This window comes from Filicampus tigris, chromosome 7, assembly GCF_054856515.1.
Source record: "Filicampus tigris isolate MCC_2025a chromosome 7, RoL_Ftig_1.0, whole genome shotgun sequence".
Lineage (NCBI taxonomy): Eukaryota > Metazoa > Chordata > Actinopteri > Syngnathiformes > Syngnathidae > Filicampus > Filicampus tigris.
In genome coordinates, this window is record NC_141223.1 from 19143026 (window position 1) to 19162494 (window position 19469).

At 42.2% G+C, this 19469-nt stretch overlaps 2 protein-coding genes and 1 long non-coding RNA gene across 6 annotated transcripts in view; 1 reads left to right on the top strand and 2 right to left on the bottom strand.

Moving 5' to 3' along the window:
• Nucleotides 1-3631: 3631 nt before the first annotated feature.
• Nucleotides 3632-8008, bottom strand: LOC147145037 (uncharacterized). Its single transcript, XR_015087579.1, has 3 exons — nucleotides 7748-8008; nucleotides 4571-4840; nucleotides 3632-4454 (listed from the first exon to the last, which is right to left on the bottom strand). It is a non-coding gene; the product is annotated as an uncharacterized LOC147145037 (long non-coding RNA).
• Nucleotides 5008-7754, bottom strand: LOC147145038 (alpha-(1,3)-fucosyltransferase 4-like). The gene has a single exon (XM_086036788.1). It carries the CDS (start codon nucleotides 7707-7709, stop codon nucleotides 6627-6629), a length of 1083 nt encoding a protein of 360 aa, XP_085892914.1. The 5' UTR covers nucleotides 7710-7754; the 3' UTR covers nucleotides 5008-6626.
• A 10164-nt stretch (nucleotides 8009-18172) lies between the features above and the next one.
• The window catches only part of cux1b (cut-like homeobox 1b), a 99048-nt gene continuing 97751 nt past the window's right edge, over nucleotides 18173-19469 (top strand). For all 4 annotated transcript variants that reach the window (XM_086035046.1, XM_086035048.1, XM_086035049.1 and 1 more), the window contains exon 1: nucleotides 18173-18311. In XM_086035046.1, coding sequence (XP_085891172.1) covers nucleotides 18249-18311 — 63 coding nt within the window. In that variant the 5' untranslated portion in view covers nucleotides 18173-18248. The remainder of the gene's footprint in view (nucleotides 18312-19469) is intronic.

Consider the following 19469-nt stretch of genomic DNA (forward strand, 5'->3'; position numbering starts at 1 on the left):
TGATAGTTTGCGTTTTAGAGAGTACATCTGGCGAGTGCACATCTGGAAAGCAAATTTTTCCCCTTCTTTTCCTCTCTCGAAACCTGACAGCATTACATCTTCGTAAACGCCTCGAAGACTGTCCGTATTGCTATATCAAGTCTCTCACATAATAAACTTAGATGTGCAAAGGCCAATACGTGTTCACGTGCCAGCCATATATTCAGTTTAAGTGCATTTTTTATTTGTTGACTAGGTGGAAATGACACAGGAAATTGGCAAAAGTCTGTAAAGTTGCATTATATTTCTCTTTTTTTTCTCATTGCGACTCTTTCCCAATACATACCCATACTCAATCTTGTTTAGTTGATTAGAATACCCTAGGTCAGTGGTTCTGAACATTTGACACCAAGTACCACCTCAAAAGAATAGTCAAGTAGCGCCACAAAACAGTTTCATTCCTAAACAGTGTATTACATATTATTTTCAGCCACTGTAGTTTTATGCATAGGTTAAACATAAGAAAATAAAACAAAGTGTACTTGAGCAATGACTCAATTAAAATGTATTGCACGTAATACTTAAATATTTTACCAACCCGTTTTGAAATATTCAATACAAAGGTGTTGAACTGAACAGTTAAATGTTCAAGCAACTCAACTGAACTGAACGCAGTGGTTCTTTTGTGTACCACTACCACCTGGAAACCTGTGTACCACCACAATATCGCTAACACTCTTCTACCACGTGGTGTGTCATTTCAAGACAGAAGATGATAACAACAAGCCAAAGACAACACAAATCGCAAATTCCAAATATGGTCAAGTTCTGACTCATTGACTCATTTTGGGCTTAACCGTACATACATGAACTTTATTTGACAATACGTGGTGCATTAATCACAAATACACGCTACAAATTTCCAATTGACATGCCACAAAATGTCTGCTTCAGTAATCAGAATTGTGCTGTAAAAGACACAGGACACTACACTAGGTACGCTTGTGATCTTATAGATTTGTTTTGAAGTTTTTAGCAAAAAAATCTGCCATTTCAAGGATAAAAATGGCCAATGTCTATGTTTTAACGCTACTGTAATGGATGTACAACTGCACTGCATCATATTGTTGTTTTTTGCACCTCTCACTGTGTTAATTGAACTTACCAAAATATTAGGAACAGCAACTACATTTCTACACTACTGGAAACAAAACACACAAATTAAATTGAATTAATATGTCAGTGACTGAATTTAACCTAACGAAATGTCCAGTGTTTACATAATTTATCCTGTAACCCTAAATGGACTCTCATTTCCTGTTTACATCTTTCCATAAGTAAAAACAACAAAAAAATCTAACTGACTTGAGGTTTTTTTTGTCTTTAATCTTCTAACCAGCCTGGTGATTGTTGAGTCAAGTCTGGCTCAATCTGTACATTTTTTTTTTTCACATTTAATTTTGTCCTGAGCATTTGTATCAGTGATGAGCACAGAGAATAAATGCCCTCCTCCCTCCAATAGACGCTTTGCCTTATCCCATCAGAAAAAAAGCGGGTAGTAGATGTTAAAGCCCACTACTGATTGTACCCTTGAGCAGAACCAGATGCGACAGTTCAAAGAGGTTCAATGCAGAGAGTGTGGTGGTGAGAGTATATCAGGTATGACTGGCTGTCTCTCTCCATTTGCGGAGCTGCAACAGTTTGCAGAGCTAAGGGTCATTTTAGTTCCACTGTTTACTTTCGGAAAGGAATGCAGAATGCACTTATTTAGTAAGACAGGAGAACGGCAAAAAAAAAAACAACAATTGTTCTTCTTTACCTTACCTTAGCGAGATACACAAAACTTTTCAAAACGTAGCCCACTTTTGAAACGTGAGAGACATGGTGGGGGAAAAAAATCGGCATGTGGCGAGGTGACCAACACGCAATTCCTGTCGTAGTACCACGCCTGACCTGTGAGGTGTGCCACAGGGCATCCAAACTGCTGGAAAATACAAAGAAGATGAATTAGCTAGGCAGATAGAACGATTGTGGTTGCAAACTCTAAGGTGGAGTAGACAACAAGTGTAGTGTTACTTTTGAGTAATATGACTCAATTTAGTTGAAGTTAAAAGTAGCCCAAATAATTACTTGTAAGTAGTAACTGCTCGGGTACTGAGTAACTTCTGATTTCTTTATTTTTAAAGTAGCGCCTGCACATGATTTAAACAAAAATATAAAAGACAAATATGAAAATTCTAATATTGTACAACAATATCGCTTTAGAACAACATTGTATTACTTTTTGAAATAAAATAACCTAAAATAAGACCGATTCAACTTCAATAATGGATTAGCGTACGTGTTAAAGGGAAAGTCAACCTAAAAAAATACTTTGCAATAATATGTTCTATGCACCTTCACTACTCTAAACAAGGCATTTTTATTAATATTGCATTTGTGGAATATGAGTTAAGCAGCAAAATCAAACCATTTTTAGCCACCCGGGAGCGGCCATTTTGTCACTTGCTGTCGACTGAAAATGACATCACAGTTACTCAAGGCTCAGGTAACGACATATCATGGCTCAGCTTCAAAAAACAGATGAGCTGTGATTGAAGATCACCGCTGCAAGATTAAATATTACCTTGTGTCAGGGGCTGACAACTTTCCAGGGCTGAGGTGAGTCATTGCCTAGCAACAAGGTGAAAAATTGCATTTATCAATGAGATTGAAAGGGGGATGGGTACTGATGAAGGGGGTGATGGTGTGCTGTGATGTCTACTTAGATTCTAAAGCAATTTCAGTAGATTTAAATCCATGCTTCCTTTCAGACAATCCCCCCCCCTCCCCTCTTTGACTAACTGTGCTGTTCATATGACCCCCACGGGCTGGAGACCCTCTAATCTCATTTGTACAGCAGCAGATGTTTCTCCTAAAAACATCCGCCGACTGGGGAGTGAAAAGTGGGCCCCGCGGTTGAATGCGTCTCATCAGCAGATATTGACTTGCAGTACACTCCCATGTAAACAAGTCCACTCTACACCTTACACGTGGAATAACACAATGGTGCCTTGAGATACTTACAAGTTGTTCGAAGGATTTTTTGCTTTGACTTGCAAGCAAAAATTTAAGTACGAGTTACAGCGCTGCGGCGGTGATCTGAACCCACTTGACATCAAGCAGCAGTTTAGCAGAAAGTGAACATTTGTTCAAAAAATGCTTTATGCTGTTTATTTACACTCCAAGTTTAAGTTTACTGTCAAAGTAAACAAAAAAGACAATTATACAATGTTTAAAACAACTACACAACTTTGCCTTTTGCTATCTTAATGATAACACACTATGCAAAACACCATAGAAGGGCTAATGAATAGAATCGATAGTTGCGGTATGAGACACTTTAAGCAATGGCTATTTGAATACAAAACTGACAAAATGGTGCATCAACACATATATGTAACAATTCTCACAAGCATATTTTCTTTATCCTCTGCCCAAAATGACTATTACTCGGACCCGACCAATAGGGTTTTTTGAGGCCAATGCCGATTCTGACCGATATTTCACAAAATAAAAAATAACATTTTGATAATGGTTCGTTAAAATATATATATATATATATATATATATATATATATATATATATATATATATATATATATATATATATACTGTATACATGTAATTATTTTTTTTGGGGGGGGGGTCCCTTAATGCTTACAGTAATAAAGACATGAATAACATGTAGACCATTTGACTCTTTTATAATACTTTGCCCTTCAATATTTGTTAAACCTTACAACAGAGAGAAAATTTAGCATATATCAGCCAATTTTTTTATTTTGGTCAATTTTGTTTGTTTGCAATGTTTGAATGTCATTATCTTTGTCATATGGGTTAATGTGCAAAAAATATATATATATTTTGATTTTAAAAGAGCAAATATCCGCCAATTAAATCGGCTGGCTAATTCATCGATTGGGCCCTAAATATTACTCCAGTTTACCTAGTCACTTACAGTAGTTTTGCAAGTCTTCCTCGTTTGTGACTTCATGACTGTGCAAGACTGCCTTCTGGTGGCCAAGTCACATGCACCAGGAGTTGCGATGAATAAATAATGCAAAACCGTTTTTTTTTACATTGTATTCAATTGTGTTACTAAGTTTTGTAAAGTGAGTGAGATAGAGATTTTCCTTATTAAAACATGTTACAGTATTTGTTCTTATGTTTATTTCGGGGGCGAGGCGGGGCGGCGGGGGCTGGAACAGATTAATGGCATATCCATTCATTTCAATGGAGAAAGGTGATCTGAACATCGCCACTGTTCCAGGAAGTTTTCATATTCTTGTCCACGCATGCGAAAAGCGAGCAAGGTCCATGAATACGCACGAAGGCGACAAATAAAAGCGCGCCGCGCAGTAATCTGACGGCTGGTTTCCCATGGCTGTGTCTCGCCGGCCTGTGGACCTTCCACTCTGTCTCGCTGATGGCTCCTGTGTGATTACAATCATCCATCTTACTGTCAAAGGCAACAAAAAAAGGGCAAGAAAGGGGAAATCGTGCGCGCACACACACACACACGCGCACACACACACACACACCCACTCACCGTTCCCTGGCGTCCGGCAAACAAGCGAGCGCAGTGTCCGAGCAGAGGTAAACAACAGGCCGCTTCAATTGGCTTTACGTAGGGAACAGGCGTGGGCGTGCATCTTTCGGGGTCGTCCGCGGCTGCCCATTATGCTGCATGATCAGTCACTGGAGTGTACATGGGGGTGGGGGGGTGGGGTGCGACATGTCTGATCTTGCAGCTGATCAAAAGGCACCAGAGACTTGCTCCCTTGTGGCCGGGCGAGCAGGGCCTCATATCAACATGTCTCTGTTCAGTAGACAGGAAAAACAAGAAGAAAGAGAAGGGGTGCAGGGGAGGGGGGGGGGGGTGATTGGTGGCTGGTGGAGGTCGGGAGACGTATGGGCAAAAAGAACAGATGAAAGGATAGCGAGGGAGGCCCAACTACAGTATATGGCAATAATACATAACTGCGCTTGTATGTTTGGAATCTCTGATGAGGTTTATTAAAACGTGTGTTAATAACCCCCATGACAGGAGGAAGTTGTTCGCCTTTAAATGTTGAAATGTAATAATCGCCACATTTCCCCAAATAGTTGCCTTGAGTGTTTATTTACACAACTGCAGATGACTTATACATCAGGGCTAAGAATCAAGGTATTACAGTGTTGTTAAAAAATTCAATTGAAGTAGATAAACTGTCTTTCATTGTATAGTTCATTAGCCTTTATTTTAGCTTAACCTAAACATTCATGTACTTTGTATAATCTGATAGTTTATTGTAATAGACTTATTTGTTATGTGTTAAAAAAAATGCATGGGAAGATGACTGAAAAAATAATTGCACAATAAATCGCAATTGTAATATTGAGGGGGAGGGGAGTTGTGATATCATTTTTCAAAAGCATTCGGCATAGATGCTGCTCGTTGGCACACCTTTGGGCTTTTCCCATTATGTGTTAGCGTGATGCTAGCAAAGGCTATGTGGTTACTTGAATTACACATACAAGGTGTAATTCTTTTGTTTTATGTTGAGTTTGACAGCAAAATTCAACTGGGTGTGATTATGAACAGCTGTTCACTAATTCTCTAATTCTAATCTGCCAAACTGCTGCTTGCTGTGAAGTGAGTTGAATCATTCATTTGTTCTGTGACCAAGTTTGTAACTCATAAAATTGTATTGTATTGTATTACTACTTATGTAACAAATCAATTTACCCCCCAAAGAACTGAGATGTCATTAATCCATTCCCATCACGCCCCAAAACAACACCATAAAAAAGACAAATACTGTAGCACTGTATAATGAAACAAATAGAAAACAAAAGAAAACAAACTGATTTTATTGAGTAGAGTTTGGCCAATGAACGTCATTATGCTAGGTTGAGCCTGGGTTGGTAAGGATTCTTCATCATGTGTATGTTTTTGCTCTGCTAAGCGGCTATTAAAAAGCTCAACCTAACAAACGACGGGTGTCTCGTTACTGTTTAACAATTTGATTTTTTTTGGGGGGGGGGGCGTTGCGAAGACGAGAAAATAGGGGGTGAACAGATTTATGCAAAGGTTCTTGACCTTTTTACAATAAGCACCACCTCCAAAAACATTGGCTCGCCACCTACCACTATAGTGGCCAACATTAAAATATAGATGAAAAAACCACAGTGGCTGAGGACGTGCTGGGACCGAAATTTGGTTGGGGAATGTTCGTCGACTGCAGCCGTCAAGAGCCCAAAAAAATAATCGTAGACGGGCATCATTCGCTCAAAAGTTGTTGTCGACTTTTTAATTGTCAGAGGGGGATTACAGACGCTGCTGGTGGCCGTGATGGCCAGCACCGGCCCAAAAACACACCGGCCGTTTGGTATTTTCCCTAAATTCCCGATGGCCATCCTGCCCCGGATGTGGCAAGAAAAATTTGGAATTATGTTAAAGCGTTGGGAATTACGTTTTTGGTACAGTTAAAAATTATTAGTGTCATTTGAAGGTAGTTTTTCAACATTGGCTGCAGGGATCTGTCTCAGTCCCCTGCAAAGAGTGATTTTTGTTTTTCCTTTTTTTTTTTTTTAAATTAAATTGTACGCTAGCAGTCCACTCTTCAGGACTTGAACCATCGAGTCAAGTCACGGACCACACGGGTGCGTCCTATGGTCTTCCTGAGCGCCTTGCAGGCAGTGCAATAGTGTTCTCCCCAGAAGGCGGGCTGGCGCAGTCCGAAGCCTGTCCTCCAGCGCAGGTGCCCCAGCAACCGTGCCGGGTCCCGCCTGAGCACCAGCAGGTACCGCGCCAGAGATTTGACTGAGGGAAAGTCATCCACGTGTATGAAGGCCTCCGGCGGCAGGAAGCGCTCGTAGTTCTTCCGGGCGGGACCCAGGACAACCGGCACAGCTCCGGCCAGCACGGCGTTCCACAGCTTCTCTGTGATGTAGTCCGTGTGTTGCGAGTTCTCCAGGGCCAAATAGAAGTGGTAGCGCTTTAGTAGCCGCACCACGCTTCCGAGGCCTTCCGGAATGCTGCGTCCGGCTCGGCCGAACACGTCCACCTGGATGTACTGGCTGAGCTGGTAGTAGAAGCCCACGCGGGCCTGCGAATCCACCCAATTGCTCACCACCCACGCTACCAAGCCAGGACGAGAAGTTCTTGAAGGTTCTGAGAGCGGCTGCCCCCCGCGGTGCTTGTGGACCAGGTAGCCGTACGGGAGGAAAATGTCAGAGTCAATGCGGTAGCTCATGGTGAGGTTGAAGCGCCCCTCCAGGCGCCACAAGGCCGGCGTGTGCGAGGGCGACTCGTAATTGAGCCATACCCACTTTTGCCACGGCGGCCGGTCCGCTTCCGGCGGTAGCTCGGCGTTTCCCGAGGCGACTTCGCGGTGGTGCACGAGCACGCCATCGGCGCGGGCGTACGCGCGAGGATCATCCGTTAGCACGCAGCTGTCGACACCGTAGCTCGCCAAACAATCCGGAAGTGGCCGCTTCCGCCCGAACGGATGAGTCCAAATCAAGAGCGTCACCTCGGGAGTGGTCGTGGCTAGCTCTGGCGCGAGCGGCTGCGGTAAGTGGAGCGAAGAAATTACCAGGACGACAAAAACAGTGGAAGCCAGTAGGCCCGCAATAAGGAAGTGGTCGTCACGTTTGGGGCGCCTCTTGAAGTATGTGCGCGTCTGTCGAGCCCAAACTGCCATAGGCGCGCTACTGCCCTTCACTCCGAACACAAGCTCACCTTGTAGTTGTCGTCATGGAAGTGGCAAGCCTTAAGCCTTTAAAAAGCTTAATACTGCTTGCAGTGGTCCACCCTAACGCCGACACTTTGACGTGGCAGATTGCTGGCGGAGTGGCGGGTCCTGTTCTTAGTCAATGAGACTTCTGTGACGTCCACACGGCCTACCAGGCACTTAGAAACTGAGTAAACATCTATACGGCAGCTCATAAAGTAACTTTATGACGTATTTATCACGTTGGTACACTTTCATTGTTCCTTTGGGGTTATGCAAAGATGCACTAAGGTTCAAAAAGTTACTTTGGAGACCAAGAATGTACATGAGGGACACAACCCTCTGTGCCCCAATATTTTTTAATCCATTAAGGGGACACTCTCAGTCTACGGCCATTATTTTAGTCCAATTTGTTCAATGAGATACACAAATAAAACCCTTAAGTTATTTGACACCTATTTGGGATTTTGACGCCAAATCACAACAACAGTTATCTCAATTAAGAAGAAAACCAAACACGTTTTAAGGTGCAGTAGCCCTATGCTGGATTTTGACCTACTTGAGCATTGTAGCACTTTTTTGCCCGCCCACGTAAGACTAATGCCCACCCCCACCTGGCATCCTGGTAACACCTCTGGTTCTGTACCATTTTTAATTTAATTATGTGGATTGGTGGCTGCACAATATATCAAAAAGATACGCGAATAATGGCACATGCTGTATGTGTACTGGAAAGATGTGCGATATTAGAGGTGTCAAAATTAATCGACAACTTGTGAATTCCCAAATTAATTTGACAACTATTTTAATAATTGAGTAATTTAGAGCCATTGTTTAACTTCACATTGTCCAAATACTCCAATTACAGCCTCTCAACAGTAATTATTCTCTGATTTCTGTGGTCCTTCATGATTATCATTTGTCATTAACCAATATAAGATATTTGAAAACATCTGCTTTTACCTTGGAAAACAATGACAATAGGAGAACACTCCTTACTCTAAATAACTTAAATAACTAAAAAAAAAATATTACAATTAATTAGATAAGAACAAGTTGAGCCTGCCTATTTTGCCGCTTAAAAATGTATTTCCTTTATTAGATAAAAATGTCACTTCATTACATGTTAATTATCTCAATAATATTGAAATTCCAACATTCAACACACCTATCGCAATATCACGTTTTTCCAATATCGTACAGCTCTAATAATGTTATGGATTACAGGAAGGAAGGAAATTAAGCACACACAAAAATCCACCGAATATAGTTATTATACTATCATTAAATGTTATAGTTCAGATTAAGAGCAATCGTTGGAAATATGGAATTCAAATAGGCAATTTGCTATAAATTGTGCGTAGTCTATGTGTAGAATATTAAATGAACATATTTTACCTTATATTTTTATAAGTATTTAATGTTTTATAAACTGGATTTATAACATTTTAAAACATACATTAAGAAACATGTTTAGATATTTCAGAACTTTTTATATATTTTGAAATATACTTACTATAATTGTATATATTTGAAATTTACATTTGAAAATAACAGCGTGTGCATATTTTTATTATAACTTTTTTTTGAAACATTAAAAAACACCTTATGACTAATGACGTGTGCCCTTGACAGTTGTGTTAGTCTACCACTGGGTGTCTCTATACACAAAGCTGTGCTGGGGGTGGCTCTCCATGAATTGGCCTCAATGAGGAACCTGGTACGGCTTTTCCGTCAAGTTACACTGTAGGATTATTTTGGGGAGGGGTGAAACCATACATTATTAATTTTGCCAATAAATGAATATTCAGAGCTTTGAATTAGGCATGTTTTGCCGCCACACTTTGAAATGTCGGATGTTTTATTCAGCTCGGAAAAACAAATCCAAACAAAAAGCCTTGGTTTGAATTAAGTGGCCAAAAAAGAAAAAAGTAGTTCCACATGTTGTTGTGCCGATGGTGTGAAAATTCCAAAACATCTGCGTTTGGAAGGCTCGAATCTGGCAGGAAAAAGCTCGCTGTGTGTGTGTCTTCGGACATCAACACCTCCCCCTTCCCAACCCGTTCCCTCCCCTTGAAGAGTTTGTCATGAATCCCGGATGGAAGCGTAAAACATGGAGCGGTGGGAGGAGATGAAGCAAAGAGCATGTGTTACTCCACTGGGTCTTCCTACTTCCTGTGACTTCCATTCACTTTTCCTCACTGTGAGGTTAAAAAAAAAAAAAAGAACAACTGTGCGTGTCTGTGCATGTCTGCTGTCTGTGAGATCAGCTAACCCCGTTAGAGGTTTTGTATTCTTTTTGCATTATTTATCCCCCTCCTCCCCTTTCAGCGGAACCGTTCTATTTTCAGCTGATTCTTCATCTGATGTTTATCTGAGGCTGGCGAGAAACAACAGCAGTCTGCTGCCAGTATTATTAACACATGTACGTCTCGCCGCAGAAGCAGCCGAGGTTAGCGTGGTCTGGGAGTGACGTGCGACGGCGTTGTGCGGTCTCCTTTCTGTTTTTTTTTTCCTTTTTAATCCGCCTTTGTGTCAGGAAACGCACAGTAAGTAAGTCTAGTTGTGCCAGTAGCTCGCTGCTCCACTTATCCATTTTCTCTCCGTTTGAAGGCTCGCCTGCAGCGTCCATGGCCACTTCCTGCTTGTCGAAACTTTATCACGACACGCTTCAGTGGAAAAACTGCAACCCTTTATTGGGTTTGCAGGCTCCACACACTAAGTACTGTTTTTTTTTTTTCGTTTGTTTGTTTTTTTAACCATAAAATCATGGCATGATTGTCAAGGAATAAGCGGGTGGCCACAAAATAAAAAACGACCAGTAATAAGGAGAGTGTGGATATTTTGAGAGGCAATGATCAACCACCCCAGCTTTGCTTTCTTCTTGCCAGAGGTGCATAATAAGTACCATCATCAATTATTGTCCAACACAATGGGTTACCCTCAACTTCCAAACTCTGAGGCAAAAATTTGGAGCCCGTTTATCACCTTCCGCCTACAGCCAGGGTACCCGCCATTTTGTCCAACCTGTCCAACTAGTAATCACCTATAGGCTGTTCCACATATAATTTTAAACAGGCTTTCGTTAGCGTTTCTAACTACCAATTTTGACAAACTACCACTAGCACCACCCCTTGCTGGCCGATATTTGAAACGAAAGGCTCACCTTGCCCAGACTAACTGCTTCTCCTTTTAGCACCTTCTATGACCTTTATGTACCTTTGTGGACCTCGGAAGCCTCGTTGCATTTAAAGGAGACGCATTTAGTCTGGTCGCGGTGAGGCTTTTATACCACGGTGAGTCTTTTGTTTCAGATATCGCCCGGGCAGTGGGCCTCACCGCAAAAATAGACGATTACATAGACAAAAAAAAAAGGGGTTCGACTTTTTTTTTTTTAAGTTTCCCGTCTATGGTTTATCGCCTACAAAATGGGCGTCCGTCATAGACAGATAGGTGGACCGGTCTTAAAAAAAATATATATATATATATATACCTGTACATTTGAACGTCCCGGTACAAAATGACCTGCAGACCGGTACCTGGCCCCAGACCGGTGGTACGGGACCAGTGTTGCCACAGTTACCTTGAAAAAGTAACTTTGTTACTTCCCTTATTACTTGCGTTTAAAAGTAACCGATTACTTCATTTGATCAACATGGGTTGACCCCAAGCTCCCAAAATTCCCAATGGCCATCATGCCCCTGCTACCACATTAGATTTAGTAACGTGTTAGATAGCTAGTTACTCAAATTGGCAGCTGTTTTTGAGTAACGCATTACTTATTAACTCATTACCAGCATCACTGTTTTAGGGTCACTGTTGTAGAGTACATTGAGACACGAAAAAAAGGCAGTAAGGTGATGGCTTTTAGCCGGCAGTGTAAAAGTGACTTGTAGGACTCAAGTAGTCCACGGAGAGCACGGTAGTCTTTTACGACGGGAACCCCAGGTCATCACTCATCTTCCCTATTGATTTTCTCTTTTCGCGTTCTCGGGGGACAGGATGTCTCAATTGGTCACGCCTGGTGTGGGAGCCTGAGTGACAGAGAAAGAGAGAAAGACGAGCGAGTAACGTCGGGGCTACGTGGGGTGGGGGTGTCCACAGAGGCCCTCGCTGACCCGCGACCTTAATCATGACCCCAGAGGTCACACCGGAGGTCAGGGGTTGTGTGAAAGTGCCGCAGAGGCGATTCACTGCACTGCCGGGCGCTGATGATCTTATGCAGCCGTGCCGGCCTGTCTGGCGTGATCAGTGTTGCGCTCCGCCCGCGGGCCCCCGAGGGCCACACATCCGTCTCTAACGCGGCCACACGAAGCCCCGCTAAAAGCACCTCGCAGGCACGGCCAATGAGCACCAGGAAAAGGGGGACATAAGAGAAAAGATCTAAAGCTAGAGGACAGACAGGCTGGTCATCTACTTGTACAGTGGCAGCAACACAAATAATGTATAATACATATATTCCAACTTTGAAGGGGACATGCAGCATTATGTCAAATTGGCTTTTTAATTACTGAAACGTTTCAAGCAATACTTACAAATAGTCCAAGTGTGACATTAATCAAGTCGATCTTTTATGTACCTATTTCTGAAAACGTGTTAGCGTGCCCTTCTCCTGCTGTTATGTAAGAGCGGGGCAAATTTACATAACTGCGCCGCACACCAAGTTTCTCCACCCATGATCAGTCAGGCTGGGTAAAGATCCAGCACCATTGCGAGTGCCTATAGCGCCTGAGGCACTATAATACAAAAAAAAAAAAAAAACAATAAAAAAGTGCAGGGGGAAAACAGTTTATTGCCATTGAATGTGCCATCATTAGAAAATGACCTGAAAATTAAGAAGCTGCTCTCACTGACCACTTTGAAAGTGTTTTGAAATGACTTGGAAATAAAAACATCCTAAATGATTCCTGATTAATTTTTCCACTTTGACGATGTGTATTGTTACTTTGAGACTTGGTGCATTTGTATGCTGATTTATTGCCTTATCGTCTTCGTCAGCCTGTCTCGCCCAGGATACTGTTGCAGGTAGCAGAAGGAGTTTTATTCACATAGTTCAATAATGGTAGCCTCACAATAAATAAGTGAAAACTCACACATTGAAACCAAGCGGAAAAGTCCCCCTCAAAATAACTGAAATGTGACCTGCCACCACCATGCTGTGTTCTAAAACTCCAGGCCGTAGAGCCAGCCGTTTCATTTTAAGCATGTTATCGTATCCGCTGAGTAAACTACTAAATAGTCACGGGTAACCAGTCAAGCTGTCAAATAAATGCAGTTTGAACAGGAAGCACATTAAAAAATGGAGTGAAAGGAATGGTACTGAAAAGTTCTCACTGGCTTTGCCGTCCTTGGCTGGTATGAGTGCCAGACGTGTTCAATGTGTGTTGTGGGTTCACATCAATTTGTAGTTTGGTTGATAACACTGAGCCAGACCTGTTCCAACACGAGTGCACACCCCCTGTTGCTTCAAAGCAATGTAAGAGCCGAGTATAGCTTCAGTCTCTTTGTAGTGCTGCAGAGGTAAGAATGTTTGTCGCGATACTGAGTAGTGAGCGAGTGACTGTTATTGTCTTAAAATTCTAAGGCTTGGGGTTTGGATCCCTGCTTTGGACTTTCTTTGTGGCGTCAGCAACATGTATGTTTTGGGAATGTGGATGGAGGCTACAGTGACCACGATGATCATTTAAAAAGGTTACAACTTCTGGCAAAATGTCCTTAAAGTTCTATGAGATATAACTGGATGGATAATCATAGTTTTCTTTTTTAATTGTGTTGTTTTTAGGGCAAGGCTCTTTTTATATATTTAGTCTAAAAACCAACTGTAACCATATCACAAAACACACATTCTCATATAAGACAGGGAATACGCTGCGTGGATTATGCTTGACCTGTATTTCGGGTTTGACTTAATGTCATACGTCATGCAGGCCCGTTGCAACGAGGATAATGTTCAGCAGTTCGCACACAACAGTTTGGACTTGAACAACTGTTCACTTGCTAGAAGTGCACACTCTAAGAACAGTTGGGTTAAAAATATCACAAATTGGATGAAGAAAAATTGACCGATTCACTTGTACAGTTTTGTACAAAATAACCCCCCAAATTGGACTGTTTTGTCCAAAACAACTGAAGAATCTGGGTCAATTTGACCTTAAAATGATGTTATTTTTAACCCAACTGTTTTTAGAGTGCAACTGCATGGATAAAATTCACATTGTCATGTAGCTACAAAGATGCGGTATCCATGCTGCTACTATTACTATATTAGGCCTTCTTGCAATTGTTATCTTTCTGAAGAAAGAATCACTGTCTTAGGGGGCTCAACATGCCTGAAAACGTCTTGCAAGCCAACAAGACCCGCTGAAACTCAGTAAGCCCTTGAAAGTTGGGGAAAAAATAGACTCTGGTCGACACCAAAATCGGTGTACATATAACAGAACACATGGAAAAATCTCCAGCAAATGTGCCAAACATAGAACAGGAAGTCTGCCATTTTGGTTTCAAGCAACCATTTCGAGGGCAAATTCCATCATAAAGATCCCTGGAGCGTTAGAAAAATAAAATACCTGATACCAGTTTCACCAATCAGCATTGAATTGGTTGGGCATGTCTATCAATGCAGAACGCATGGAAAAGTCTCGAAGGCGCATGCCCAAAAGTCAACAGGAAGTCTGCTATTTTGGTTTAAAGCAGCCATATTGAGGGTGAACACCATGAAAAAGAATGAGAATAAAAATTAAACCTCCCGACACCAGTCTCACCAATCGACACGAAATTGGGTAGTCATGTCTAGAACAACAGGATGCATAAACAAGGAACACATGCTCAAAATTGAAGAGGAAGTCCGAAATTTCGGTTCAAAGTAACGACTGTAGAATGTTATGGTACGAACTTTGAGAAATTCCATTGATGAAATTTGTCCAAATGGGCCCCAATTAGGGTGGCACAGTGGTTGACTCGTTAGGCCGGTCGCCTCACAGTTCAGGGGCTGTGGGTTCGATCCCGGCCCCGGCCTCCCTGTGTGGAGCTTGCATGTTCTCCCCGTGCCTGCGTGGGTTTTCTCCGGGTACTCCGGTTTCCTCCCACATTCCAAAAACATGCATGGTAAGTTGATAGGTCACTCTAAATTGCCCCTAGGTGTGATTGTGAGTGCGGATGTTTGTCTCTGTGTGCCCTGCGATTGGCTGGCAACCAATTCCGGTGTCCCGCGCCCACTGCCCGAAAACAGCTGGGATAGGCTCCAGCACGCCCGCGACCCTTGTGAAGGTAAGCGGTATGGATAATGGATGGATGGATGGGCCCCAGTTGGAAGGAGGTACCACAGAAAAATGGCTGATGCTAAATTGGGAAGCTGTTTTTTTTTACCTCCACATCTAATATGAGCAGAGAATGGCATCAAAGTTGTGATGGTCATTTTGAGGATTCGCCATGAAAACATGAGAGCATGAGATTTGGCATTGTTTTAGTATTTTGTTGTGTTTACTGTTTTTATATGATTAATGTATTGTTTTAAATGTCTTTGTTTTGTTTTTGTATGCCCGTTTTCTTGATGCGCAGCACTTTGTATGCAGATGTGGTTGTTTTTAAAGTGCTCTATTAAATAAAGTTGAGTTGAAAAAAAGGCGTGTGAGTGCTTCAATGGGTGCACCTTTAATTCTAATTTTGGTGGTTCTTTTTAATGGGCTGCTCTTTTTACATACTTTTAATACCTACCTATCCTGATGGTAGGTCGATTGAAAAAAAGTTAAGCTAAACTATGTCTTGATGTGTAAAATAAGGCAAAGATATTTTAGGCTGCTTCAGTTATCGGACCAATAAGCGCCATTCATACAGAAGGGTGCATAAAGGGCCACTAACCCCGAAAGGTCCAATGAAAGAGGGGCATTATCTATGCCACATTCCGTGTGTTATTTTTAACGGGTGCAAGTGAAGCACAATCTCTGTTGGGAAACAAAAATAAATCTGGAGTAGTATATTTTTGTTGCAGATGGAGCCGATACTAAGAATGTGAGCTCTGTGTAGCTTAAAAAAGAAAAAAAGAAGTAATTTCACCCAGAAGGGACCTTACAGCTCCCTTGAAACACCAGGGAAAAAGAAGAAAACAATATTAACAGCAGTGATCTTGCAATGATAAGGCATAGCAGCTATAGGCTCTCCATATAGGCAACCTATGGTGCATGGTCAATATACAGACTGTGAGAGCATTTGATATGGATGCAATTCTATAACAACAACCACAAAAAACATGTTTTCAGAAATTAGGCCCTCTTAGGAAAAAAAAAAAAGGTGGTTTCAAGGTGTACAATGAGGCGTGGTTGACAAGAGACTGTGCATACAGAGCACGTAATTAAGAATTCTACTATACGGTGAAGGAGCGGTCAGTAGGAGTGACGCCTCAGGAGCAGCCGGGGGTCAACCGTGTAGCTCAAGGTCAGTTCGGCAGCAGCAACATCATAATATGCACACCGACGTCATGTGCCCCCTAATTTCCCTGCAGTCATCACATGTACTGGGCTATCGGCCTATATATCGGCAAAGTGGTTTGCAAAAAAAATGAACACTTTTGATTAGGACTGAACCATTTTGAAAAATAATCAAATTGCGTTTTTTTTCCCCCCTCAAAGTTGCGATTGCGATTTAATATGACAATTTTTTTAATGTCCTCTTCCTGTTTTTTTTTTTTTTTTACAAACACGAGAAATAAATTATAATAAATCTGTATTACTATTACTAAACAGTAACAGATTTACTATACTGTACCTAAATATATTGGTATTCTGGAATACACTTAAGGTAAAGTAAAGGCAAATAAATCGTGAATGAATATAAAAGACTTAAATTAAATTTGAGTGAACTTACTAAACACTTTGACTTGCAGTCTTTTAAGCATTCAGTATGGCAATTTGGCCACATAATTGTACCAAACCAGTGATGTGTAAACATGTCATTAAATCATAAATTAAATTGCAACAATAATGCAAACAAATCCATAGTTTTATCACTTCAACTTTCCATGTTTATTTAAACATGTGAATTGCACTTTCTAACCACTCAACACTGTATAAATCAGCTGAGACAGGCTCTTACTTGACCTATTGAGGACAAACGTTATAGAAAATGCATAAAAAAGAAACTGGTGACTTAAAAAACAATTCAAATCATGGTCTTGTATGCAAATTAACAATACTAAAACTAAATATTGACATAAATCACCTAAAATATTTCATTTACTTCATAAATGGTGGTGGATTTCGGTAGGCGCCATCACTCTTCACCTGCACCAGTGAATATCCGGGGAACAGATGTTGAGAGAGTCTCAACTTACAAGTACCTGGTTGTTCATCTGAACAATAAACTGGACTGGAGCGACAACACAGATGCCCTCTATAGGAAGAGTCAGAGCAGACTCTTCCTACTCAAGAAACTGAGGTCTTTGGGGGTTCAGGGGACACTCCTCAGGAACCTTTATGACTCGGTGGTTGCATCGGTCATCTTCCAGGGAGTGGTCACCTGGGCAGGCGGCGTCTCGGCCCGGGACAAGAAGCGGCTGGACAAACTGGTCAGGAGGGCCGGCTCTGTCCTGGGCTGCTCCCTGGACTCTGTGGACTCGGTGGGGGACAGGAGAATGTTGGCCAAGCTGTCATCAATGCTGGACAACCCGGACCACCCCCTCCAGGGCACCCTAACAGCACTCCACAGCTCCTTCAGTGACAGACTGTTACACCCTCGCTGTGCAAAGGAGAGATTCCGCCGCTCCTTCTTGCCTGCTGCTGTCAGACTCTTTAACAAGAACATTGTGTAGTCTCTACAAACTGGCGGACATTAGTGTGTGTGTATATATATATATATATATATATGTATATATATATATGTATATATATAATGTATATATATACATATATATGTACTGTATATATGTAATATATATATACATATATATGTACTGTATATATGTAATATATATGTAATTTACGTTTTATATATATATATAACATCATCATTCAACATCATCATTCAGTATCATGTCATACCTTTCAATAGCGTTCCATATCATTCCACATTTTTAATATCATTCCATATCATTGAAGAGTATTCCACATTTTCCACCATTTGCTTGCAGTTTTTTTTTTCAATTCAGTCTTCAAGCATTCACAGTAGACAATTTCTCCTCCAAAAATGGTCATTTTCTAGTTTTTATGTTATCTTTCTGATCATATACACTACACAATAACGACGGTATAAGCTATTTTGGTTTAATAAAAAAAAGGAAATAATAGGTTTGGTATTTACCTGTGAATTCCGCGTATTGATAAAATGCTATTTAAGCAATTATAATGGCGTTATTAAAGCGACAATCCCGCTGGGGACTTCGTTCCACGGGCAGCCCGTAATCTAGGCGAGACGCGGAGGGGATCCAGTCCGGGTTTTCCCAGCGCCCACTCCCCTCCACTGAACTCCAACCCCCGCGCGCTCTATCAGCATCTCATTCCTGTCTCAATATGTCTCAAGATGGCGGCCAATGCAGGATCGATGTTTCAATATTGGAAGCGCTTTGACTTACAACAACTACAGGTCAGTGGTCGCTCTCTATAAGATCGCTCGGCCGCCGTTCCGCGGGCGGCTCGCGCTTCTTTGCCGGGTGGCTTTAGTGTGTGTTTTTGTTCCGCCGCCGCCTCGTTCGCCCGTTTACGGAGGGGGAAGAGAGCCCGGAGAGCTCCCCCTCGCATTGATGAAAGTGGCTCGTCTCGCTGATCAGAAATTGATCCTCTTTGTTCAATTCCACATCGATCGGACCACTGCGACCGGCTACCGGCGGGGGCGACGCCATCGGGATGCGGTGAAATAACAAATCCCCTTCTCTAACCCCTCCGAGCCACCGCCGCCGAACGATGTCGGCCACTACGGGGAAGCTTTTTCGCCTTGGCCACCTTTTTTTATCGCGTGTTGTTCAACTTTTAGTAGCCGTAGTTAGCCCGACGCTTTAGCCGCGAGCTGGCTACCTCGACTGGGGGTGGGGGGTGTTGAGAAACACCAAGTGGCTCTCGTTAGACGGTGGCGCTGTGGAGACACCCGACGTGGACACTACGCACAACAACTATCACCTTTTTGTGGCATTATAAGCAAATGAGCAAGTTTACTTGGCATGTTAGCGAGCTCTTCGGCTAGCGGTTTGGAGGCAGTCTGACGCCAAGTGGAGGTCTGGTCGGCTGTGTGTGTGTTTTAACCACAATTAATACACTCCTGTTCTTTTGTGACAAACTAAACAACACTTATATAGTGGTAGCTTAATGCAGTTCCAAAAATTCTTTACCATACACGGGGAGGAGCGTGACCTTGTTGCGTTTTTTTTTTTTCTGCTTCCTATATGAACTCCTGAAATCGTGCGTGCGCGCGCCACTAATCCCGACTCGCGCGCGCCTGCGGAACCAGAACCATATACTGTATTGGGCCCATTGAGTGCGTGTGAACGGCGGCCAGTTTGTACATGCGAGCCGGTTTGACCTATCACAAGACACCAAGACAATGGCACTGTTGTGAGTGTGTGCCCCCCCCGTCCTCCTTCCCCTCCTTTGGCATTTAACGTGAACGTGCCCTAGCTGGACTTCAACTTGATGACTATTAGAAGAAGCCCACACGGGTCATTAACATAAAATGGCGTTATCTAGGCTACACTCTGTTTCCGCCAAATTTGCACAGGATCGAAACTTTAATTTGGGTCGCGACGAGCGC